The 10946-nt window shown below is 37.5% G+C and overlaps 1 protein-coding gene across 1 annotated transcript in view; it reads left to right on the forward strand.

The window, feature by feature from the left end:
- Positions 1 to 1317: 1317 nt before the first annotated feature.
- The window catches only part of SERPINI1 (serpin family I member 1), a 26107-nt gene continuing 16478 nt past the window's right edge, over positions 1318 to 10946 (forward strand). Inside the window, exons 1-4 of the mRNA XM_009280539.1 lie at positions 1318 to 1584; positions 3462 to 3692; positions 6248 to 6442; positions 7320 to 7524. Coding sequence (XP_009278814.1) covers positions 1335 to 1584; positions 3462 to 3692; positions 6248 to 6442; positions 7320 to 7524 — 881 coding nt within the window. The 5' untranslated portion in view covers positions 1318 to 1334. The remainder of the gene's footprint in view (positions 1585 to 3461; positions 3693 to 6247; positions 6443 to 7319; positions 7525 to 10946) is intronic.

Consider the following 10946-nt stretch of genomic DNA (forward strand, 5'->3'; position numbering starts at 1 on the left):
AGGTATATAGAAACCTATGGTAACTGCAGACACAGGAGAGCTGGGAAGCATAAGGCAGAGGCACTTGGGCTGGCTGCATACAAATTGACTTCAGTCAAGCAACAGAATAGCACATTCACACAAATTCGTCCCATGCTGACAAAGCCCTGCAGACTGGCACAACAACATGTAAACACTTCTGGACTAAAGCTTTTAGTCTTGTACTGTCTAACCTACTGCTTCAGGAATCTTTGCTTCGTTACGTGTTAGAGAGATTGTAAGCGGCAAAGAGAAGGAACTGAAATGCAAGCTCTGTTGGCTTGATATTTCTGACCCAAGACACTTGTCAGTAGTGGGTCATATGCCAAGGTAGCATGAAGTTTAAAGGAAAAATGGAAGGATGGAGACATGTACACTGCTCCAGGAGCTGGAATTTTAATATCAGTAGTTGTGTGATGAGCTAAACTGGGATAGAGCGAGAGCTGTTGCTTACTGAAGCAATTTAGCAAAGCTTGGAGGATGGATTAGTTAAAAGCATTAGTGCTAACCCTTTTTTCTATTTAGTTTACTTTCTTGTTTCCCTTGTTGGATCTTTCTCACTGGTGTATACAATAACTCTATCCTCTAAAGATCTCTGAGCAGGTGTTGTCTCTTAGCTAGCATAAGTACCTAACTTCACCATTATTTACTAACAAAAGGGATTTCATTTGGTAACTAAGGCATGATTTATTTTTCTTTCAAAGAATTTTTGGCTGCTTGCCATGTGTTTTGCAACTGAGCAATGTAATGGTACATTTTGTTTGTCACCAGTGTCAGCAAGCTCTCTTACAGTGCTTGAAATAGTTTTACCAGTTTGGGGCTTAGAGTGACTTAGATGAATAAGTTGCATCTTACTGGAAGATCAGATGAAAGAAATGTGGATTTGTAGGTCTCCTTGGTGAAAAAGTGCAGAAATACATAGTAATTCCAGATCAATGTTGCTTAACAATGACAACAGCAAAATTAAAAAATAAAAGTGGGAAAGTCATTGTTATGTCTTTGAGCTCTTTTTCTGTAGAAGCCTCATTTTGTTAATCTTGCTGAAAGATTTCAAAAGCATAAAGTCACATAATGAAGTAGGTTTGTTTTTTTTTTTTTGAAAATAGATCATTACTTCAGTTTGAACAGTATATGTATTAGTTTCTCCTCCAAATAACTGAATTGTGCATTGAACTCCATAACTAGGCTTTTTTCCCCCACATATTTAAGACTAAAAGTTTACTATTCTCTTTTCTCTCAAGCTGAATCTTTTATTACTTAAACAAGGTTAACTTATTTTCTCTAAAATTTCCTTGCAGATCTTAGAATCTCGAGACATGTATTTCCTTGGACTGTTGTCTTTGCTTGTTTTGCAAAGCAAAGCCTTCAAGACAAATTTTCCTGATGAAACCATTGCTGAGCTTTCTGTGAATGTTTACAATCAGCTGCGAGCTACAAGAGAAGATGAGAATATTCTTTTCTCTCCTCTGAGTATTGCAATAGCCATGGGAATGGTAGAGCTTGGAGCCCATGGAACCACTTTGAAAGAAATTCGACATTCCTTGGGTTTTGACAGCTTAAAAAATGGTAAGGCCTTTTAGTCATGTTTTACTATGGGGCTTTTTGTCTTAAAGAAACAGATGGCAATGCCTGAACAATGATGGAAGTGGCCCGGTCATGTCCATGGGTTATTAATCAGTAGGCTTCTTGGCATCCTGTTTGATGGCCTCAGCATGCTGAAGCATGCTTCAGTGGATTCTGTATAAGCTGAGGGATGCTAACATACAATCTTGGCTTGGGCACCTGAATGTTAAGCAGTTACAGTTAACTGTTGATCTTTGTTTCCGTCTGCAAAATAAGCTTACCTTTGCCTCTAGAGTTACAAGAAGATTTTTAGGAACATCCTTTTCAGGGATTGTAATGAAACCTGAAAAGGAAAGCAGTAGTTTTAGCAATATTGCTTATAAGAAAGTATGAAAATCGTAGTAATTTAACTGGAAATGTCTCTTACTTTGACACAACTTGTTTGGTTCTTGTAGGTAGAACCTATAGGTTCTTACCATAATTCTATGTTACTAATGTTCTGTCTGCATTGCATAATGTTGCATACAGATGTACAAGCTAATTTAGGAATTATAAGCATCTTGGCTGTTTCAGCACGATATGCTACGTCTTCCCATCAGTATTTCTGAGAAACAGGATTCATTTCTTTAGCAGAGAACAATACTACCACACTGTCCTGTTTGTAGTGTGGGATGAGCTAAGTCATGCGTCTGGATGTAGTGCTGTGCTGTGGAGTACAAGCACAGTCTGTTAGTGCAAGCAAATATGACTGCATATGTAATATGATTGCAAATGGAAGGGATGAGTGAATGGCAAAAAATGACTTTGAAAAGGCAATTTCTATGAATTTTGATGTCAAAGTAATTGATTTGAAACCTGAATGAAATTTGTTATTCATACAATGTACTGGACTTTAAGTCTTTGGTGAAAGGATCTTGGGGAGGAATTTCTGAATACAGTGTTCAAGATGTGTTCAACAGTACCACTGCACAGATGATCTTTCTCTGTGGAGACTACAGCACGTGCTTAGTTCTGCAGTTTGCCTCTAAAACATTGATAAATTATCCCTTAGCTATAGTTGAAGAAGTTATGTAGTTGATTTGAGCTGGGCCATTCACTGTGCATGCATATGAGTGGTATTCAGTGAAAGTACTCCAATGATTTCTGCTTGGAATATATCATTGCATTCATGTTTTAAGGTTTGTTGTTTGTTTGTTTTTTTAAATTAGAAATTTCAGCTTCAGGTAGACAATGCAACAGTACAAGCTTCCTATCTTAAAGCAGACTACTTTAATCCTACTCAGGATTCCTCATTACCCAAGCAAATGGTTCTGTACCACCCCACGCAGGATCCTGGGAAATTCTAGACCTGTTTATTGCAGAGACAGGTCTATGGGGAAGTCCTTAGCTTCAAAACTTGAAGTTTCTTTTTCCTTAAATAACTGGCTTTTAGGAGGTAACGAAAATTCTGTTCAGGATTTGTGGTGGCAAGACATAAAAGTGTGACTTATAAGAATAATTTTTTTTAATTACTCTTTTGGTCTTGAAAGGATTACCATTGATAGCTTTGTCTGTGATGGGATCCAAATGTCTCGTTAATTACGCTAATTATAGGTAGTAGAAAAATTAAGCTCTACATAGTATTTTCTGCCTTGTAGATTGTTCTTTCAGATCTGAAGGTGTGTGTAGGTTTAGAAACAAGTAAAATTAAGCTACATAGTATTTTCTGCCTTGTAGATTGTTCTTTCAGATCTGAAGGTGTGTGTAGGTTTAGAAACAAGTTTATTAAAAAAAAAAGACTACTTTTTTTTTTTGCATAAAATGTCTTTGTGAATTTCCAGCAGAAAAAAAGTTGAATAACTTCCTTTTCTGAAACACTGAATCTGTTTTTCTTTCCTCAGGTGAAGAGTTTACCTTCTTGAAGGACCTTTCTGATATGGCAACTACTGAAGAAAGTCATTATGTTCTGAATATTGCTAACTCTCTCTACGTGCAGAATGGATTTCATATCAGTGACAAATTTCTGCAGTTGGTGAAAAAATACTTTAAAGCTGAAGTAGAGAATATAGATTTCAGCCAAAGTGCAGCTGTAGCTACCCACATCAATAAGTGGGTGGAGAATCATACAAATAGTAAGTCCACGTGATTCTTTTATATACTTCCTGCAGTAAGTGTGTTTCCAAAGTTATGCAGTGTTGTTGAATTGTTGCCTTGGTAAAGTATCTCCTCCCATAAAAAGAATTCTAGTATCAGCTCTTTGTGAAATTATATTTTTTTTCCTGTGCAGGGATGATCTGTCTTAAGTAATATTAGCCATTGCTAATAGTATCTGTCTGAAGATTTTTTCCCCTGTCTTACTATCTTAAAGTACCTGTAACATTTATTGAAGGAGAATGTTTTAATGGTAGGCATTTTAATAGTATTTTAATACTGAATTTGGTATTAAATTACAAACAAAAATAGATAAGTTCTATTGCTAACTGCAGAAAATCAATACCCCTTGTAGACAAAGGGGTTATTGGCCTATGCTTTGAATGTGTGGAGTATCACTAGTTCTCCGAGGAACTCATAGTTACAAGGTACTGAGAAATAGAATACTAAGGAATACAAAAAGATAATTTTGAACCACAAAATCAGACCCTGTAATTTAATCTTTTCCAATGTGAGGAAATGATCTGCACGATGAAGTGCTTGCTTCGCTTGTGGAATCCCAAAGATGTGACTTTTTCTGAATACATGCAGAGTCTCAAGGTATGGGAGTGAAGTTAGTCCCCCGTTGTAGGGATCAAAGCATAATCTCATTCTAGTTCATCTGGCACACTCTGGAGGTTGATATTTTAAGAGTAATTCAGCAGGGATCTGGCTCTAACATCAGTCGTACCATTGTAAATTTGAAGGTATTGGAATCCCCTGTAAGGAATTAACACATCACCATGTAGTCTGAGCATTTAAGAATCCATAATGCTTTATGGAAATGTATGGCACCAAAGTGGAAAAACACTTCATATAATTTCCAAAATGGAATAAAAGCATTATCTGTTTTTTCCAAGGGAAAATGGCAGCTATTATATTAATAATAATTTCTGCCCTTTTTCTCAAGCTACAGAAATAGAGGGAATGTAAGTGATGCAGCAGATTGCAGAGTTTTTTCAGAGAAATGTGGTGTCTGTCTGAAGGAAAAGTAAAATTCTCTTTTAGAAAGAACAAGTTCTCCTGCTTAATACCTGCCACACGTGCTGACCAAGCTCATAACCATTGCCCTGGAAGGAGCTGTGCAGAGCTAACAAAGGTAGCAGTGGGTCTCTTAGGATTAGATTGCAACAGTAACAGTCCCTCAGCCCAGTCTCTGACCACTGGATCTCATTCTCTCCTGCCTGCCAGCTCTGATGGAGGAGGCTCATTTTCTCATTAGGAAAGGGGTACAAGACAGGCAGGTTTCCAATTCCAGCATGTTAAGCATGGTGGGGGGCTCGGAGCAGAAAACATAACTGTCAAAGGTTTCTCTGGCCAGAAAAATTCTTAACATACATTAGTGTATTAACAAGATGTGGCTGAAAAATATAAGGGAATATGATGTACCAAATAGAAATGGAAAAACTGGAAGTGTATTCTTTCTTAATTTTTCCTTTTTTTTCCAACCACAGAGAGTGAATATGGCAGTATGGGTCAGATCTAATTTCTAAGAATGTTCTAGATAAAATGAAGTACAAGCAGCAACCCAGAAGAAATACTGCCTCATGATACACAAATTTCACACTAGTTAGTCAGTGTCACATGCTCCAGAAAGCAGAATTAATCTGTATTTTAAACCATGGATTAAGAAGTAATAATCAGACTGAGGAATGTGTTTATTTTAACACCTTGCATTGCAATGTCAGATAAAAATAGAAGTGAGCAAGAAAGCTATCTGAAGTAGGCTGTAATTCTTCAAGAATAGTGACAAATCTGGTCAGTACACTAAATTTAACAAGCTCAAAATTATTTTGCTGAAAAGCAAGCCATTTAAGATGAGCTAAAGCAGGTAACAGGCTGTTTTCTGATGTAAATGACTTATTGAGGAGTAGGAGCAAAGCAGCTGCCATGCTCAGCTGACATACCTCCCATAAACAGAGCAGATGCTAGATGGTTTTTTTCTCTTTTGCTCTTCAAGAGCTAATGTCAGTGGAACAAATGCTAGGAATTTAGGGGTTTTTTTTATGATTAGTCCTTACTTTGAAGTCTGTTGGACACTACTTGATTAGAAACTGAATGCTTCCTTCAAAATTGGCCCAGGTAAAGGTCCAATGGGTATACTTATACACTTTAAGCACTTATTTAAGTGCTTCTTTGGATTGGAGCCAAAGTTTGTAGAAGTTCTGACCTTAAGAGGATAGTGCTGAACTGTATTAGAGCACCAGTGTAAACGTTCCTTAAGTGACCCCTTTTCCACTTGGTTTCATTGTGGGGTATATTTAAGTAGTGATCAAGAAACAGTTGACTAACATGTACTCAGTGGAAGGGTTTATGCACCTACACTGTGATTTAGGTTTACAAAACACTGGCAGTTTAATTTGAGATTTAATGGAACATCTGAATTGGAAATTACATGTTAGCACAGCGTTTTATTTTCTTGCATTTTTCAAGCTGTCTTAAGTTTTGATTTAATGCTCAATTTGACATGCAGACTGACAGTTGGTTTTCTTCTTAGATATGATCAAAGATTTTGTGTCTTCAGGAGATTTTGGTGCTCTAACTCATTTGGCTCTCATCAACGCAATCTACTTTAAAGGCAATTGGAAATCACAGTTCAGACCTGAAAATACAAGAACTTTTTCTTTCACTAAAGATGATGAAAGTGAAGTGCAGATTCCAATGATGTACCAGCAGGGAGAGTTTTACTATGGTGAGTTGGAGCTTTAGCAATTTAAAGCTATTAAGTCTTCCCTTACTAGGCTTGTTGCACTAATACTCATTTGTATTGTTGTCTGTTATTTCACCTAGAATTTTAAATGTGGTGTTTGCCCAAGGAAGGGACTCTGATTTTGATGTCGTCTTGTAGTGTGTGTGCTTCTGTATTATAACAAGATAGCAACACTTATAATGACCTCTTCCTTGATTACTTTTTTAGGTATCTGTTTGGTGCCACATGGTGGATTTCAGAATGTTTATCCATTATATCTAACCTCTTTACAATTATTGAGCTAGTCTTGCTTCTCACTAAAATATTTTTCTTGTGCTGTGCTAAATATTAAAATGAATAAAGTATGCTCATTACTGTTGTAATATCCTTAGAAAGGTAAAATAGAGGTTCTTTGAACAGCAGAACTAATGATCGTTTTTTGTCTTGAGCTTGAACTCCAAGTGGGTTCTACAGTATCTAGCATTGGCAGTATTTCATTCAGTCTCATCATTGACAAATTATCTCTCCTGAATAAAAAAAAACTCTGCCCATTTCCATGAAAGTCTTGGCAGCCTTAACAACTTTTAGACTTCTCTCTGTCTAACCAATGGAAGTTAGGTAATGGGTTCAGAAGTATGATTATCTACAAACTCTGTGATTGCATAAGCTTGTTTTCTTTAAGAAAGCAGGTGTAAACGTCAAATACCATAATAAAGAAACTAATATAAATTTTATACAGAATAGAATAAAGAGGGTCATTTTTGTCTCCAGTATCTAATAAATACTGCCTAGTATTAACCTTCTATTTTTCCCCTGCCTCCAATAAAAAACAAAAGAAAATACTTCTAATAGCTTTTTTGTTGTTGTTTTTCTTTTGTAGGAGAGTTCAGTGATGGCTCCAATGAAGCAGGTGGTATCTATCAAGTTCTGGAAATACCGTATGAGGGAGATGAGATTAGTATGATGATTGTTCTTTCCAGACAGGAAGTTCCACTGGTCACATTGGAACCACTGGTGAAAGCCTCGTTGATTAACGAATGGGCTAATTCTGTAAAGAAGCAAAAAGTGGAAGTGTATTTACCAAGGTAAGAATATGCTCCCATGTCAGTAGAAGGGGAAAGACTACATTCAAATTGATTGGAGTAGCAGAGTAGGTAAAACTTGAACATCTTGATCAAGTCTGCAGTTATGTAGAACCCATGTGAAGGTTGCTTTGACAAGAAAGCCCAGGGGGTGTGCAGTGCAGAATGATGGTTCGTTGAGCAACAGATGAGCACTGCATTTGCATCCCTTTCATATGTAAGCTCCAGAAAGGAGAATTTTGTCATCGGGAATATATCCATTCTGAATGATGTTCAGAGTATCGCAGAACTCATTATGGTAAGTTCCATTTAGACAGGAGCCATAGAAATATTGCAAGTCTGAATTAACAAAAGCTAAAATGTTTCATTTAGGTCCTAATTAAATTTCTATGTGCTGCTAATTAAAAAAGTTGTAATGGTGTGTGTCTGTGTAGATACAAACGGCTGAGTCTTGAGAGGTAATTCCAGTCAATTTGTGTCTTTTGTCTCTTGTCTTAGTTGTAATAAGTGCTGGTTTCTTTTTCCTTAGAGGAGCAATAGAGTAACAAGACGTTACTACCAGAAGGGATGAAACTTCTGTCAGTTCATTTGTAGACATAAGTTGTGTTTGCTCAGTGGCATATTTGCTCACGTATACCACTTCGTTATCTTTCCTAGAATTCTGTTTCATTTACCTTCAAATATTTTTCATGCTTGCCCTACACTTGACTTAGTAACAGAGTTGTTTACTACTAAATGTCACTAATAATGCATAGTTGGATCATGATGTCCTTCGAGTGATTCATAATGATTTCATTTAAGTGTTTATATAACAATATGGCACAAGTTTGATGTGGATCAGTTCTACTTATTCTACTTTTGTGGCACTGTGCAGCAGGTACATGGCAGCAGAAAAAATAAACTATAGTGAATCCTTTTACTCATTAAAGTAGTTCCTTGTTTTCAGGTGACTTGGAGATTTGAGTTTGTTATATTTCACATGCAAAGAGCAGAGCAAGAATCCCTGCAGTTTATCAGCTTCCTTTCCAAAGCAAAGACCACTTTCAAGAAGCTAGCTGCAGCTGAGCACAATAAAACAAGGCTAGCCAGGATAAATTAGGTTGAGATGGACTGGTGCTGTCAGTGTGCCCTGATTCCAACTTGAGATGGAATTCCTTCTCTTTAAAGGTGTTTATGCTTGGAGTCAGAGTGGTGAAGGAACAGCAGCATTTTGGGGCTATTTTTCTCTGCCCCATACTAAGAGTTCCTTTCTTTTTTAAGTAGCATTTCCTTTGAAGAAGCAAGGAGAGCAGCAAAGAGCTGCATTGCAGGTTTTATACAAACTGAACCTACTGTACACTATTCCTGTGATTTTTGTTTGTTTTTCTCTTGGAGCTTCACGTCCCAGGAGCTTTAGTATTAACAGCCCACTAAGATGCAGGGGAGGGGCATTTCTCCTAGGCTATTTCTCCTGCTGGCTTGGGCAAACTTTACCTAAATGTTAATGAGAAGTAAAATATGAGGATTCTTCCATCCCTTAAGCTTTCCTTTTATAACTGGAACGTTTCACAGCCTGTGCATCAGGTGCTGAAGTTGGACATCTTCTCTTAAAAAATTTCTTGAGTGCGAGATCCACAACAGAAGTCTCTCTCCATTGATTATATAGGGAATCTGTGAAAACTAGCTTCCAAATTTAAGAAGCTTAGGTATCTAAAGTTAAATACATTAATGTCATTGAAAACACATTAATTGTGTTTACGACTTGAATTAAGTTTATGGAGGTAGTTTGTGGATTTTTTTTTGCTTTTAACCAAAAGCAGAGACTCCAGGATTCTCTGTAGCCAGGTTCTCAGACACGAGTTTGAGGCTTAGGTTTTGTGTGGTTGTATAATGTCCTTATTTATTCTGTCATAGAATCATTAAAGTTGGAAAAGACCTCTAAAATCATCGAGTCCAACCATCAACCCGCCACCACCATGCCCACTAAACCATGTCCCTAAGCGCCTCATCTACATGTCTTTTAAATACCTCCAGGGATGGGGACTCAACCACCCCCCTGGGCAGCCTGTTCCAATGTTTCACCACTCTTTCAGTAAAGAAATTTTTCCTTCCATCCAATCTAAACCTCCCCTGGCGCAACTTGAGGCCATTTCCTCTTGTTCTATCGCTAGTTACTTGGGAGAAGAGACCAACACCCACCTCGCTACAACCTCCTTTCAGGTAGTTGTAGAGAGCGATGAGGTCTCCCCTCAGCCTCCTTTTCTCCAGGCTAAACAACCCCAGTTCCCTCAGCCGCTCCTCGTAAGACTTGTTCTCCAGACCCCTCACCAGCCTCGTTGCCCTTCTCTGGACACGCTCCAGCACCTCGATGTCCTTCTTGTAGTGAGGGGCCCAAAACTGAACACAGTATTCGAGGTGCGGCCTCACCAGTGCCGAGTACAGGGGCACGATCACTTCCCTCCTCCTGCTGGCCACACTATTTCTGATACAGGCCAGGATGCCATTGGCCTTCAATGTCCTCAGGCTAGTAGTCATGCCTGTCTCTCTTATCTAAGAACCTCAAAGAACTTGGTAAGCATTTGTGAATTAAGGCTATACAAAGGCAAAACAGGTACAACCAAGTGCTCATTACCTTCAGTATTTTCAGATTATAAAAGATAACTATCATGAGCTTGAAATTACATATAGTAATACTGCAGTTTCCTTACAAAAATTCCAAAGATTAATTGCATGCTCCCAAGGTGTTGAATTTCCATTAGGGATTCAGAGGTGATCTGCAGGATTTTATCAATGCTCTAAATAAACACTTCATAAATATTTTATGCTCTGACTCAGAAAGCCATGTTATGAAATGTGGCCTGCAGGCTCTGTCCACTGAGAAATTGAAAGCAGCAGTGGAATAAAATTAAATTTTTATATCCTGAAAGATGCTATCCAATTATAAAGTGAACATTTTTTAAACTTATACATTTGTAATAGGACCTGAATGACTAGCCAAAGCAGAGTTAATCACAACTTTCCAATTTCTGTCTGCATTATATGTGTGCAAATGAAATTGTGTATTATTCCTCTTAATAGCAAAGGAAAGATTTGTACAGAATTGTTAAATTATACTTTCTCATTTTCATTTTCAAATCATTGTTTCCAGCTTAACCCAGACTAAAGCGATCAACGTTTTAATCCACTTTTTGCATAGGAGTGAAACAGACCATGAATCTAATTTACAAAGCTGTCTCTAACATAAATTATTTGAAGAGCATAAGAGGAACTAGTACCTAATAACAGTGCTACAGTCTGCAGATCTCCTCTTAAGGGTTGTTGCAGTATGCCCGGCTCTCTATAATGACCTTCTTGCTTTTTTGTACATTTAAAATATCTTAAAAATGCTTTAGTGTTGAAATTATAAGTTTCTTTAGCTGAAGGTTGTTTTCTCTCAAGCCCTCTCT

Source organism: Aptenodytes forsteri, unplaced genomic scaffold (genome assembly GCF_000699145.1).
Source record: "Aptenodytes forsteri isolate BGI_AS27 unplaced genomic scaffold, ASM69914v1 Scaffold179, whole genome shotgun sequence".
Classification (NCBI taxonomy): Eukaryota; Metazoa; Chordata; class Aves; order Sphenisciformes; family Spheniscidae; genus Aptenodytes; species Aptenodytes forsteri.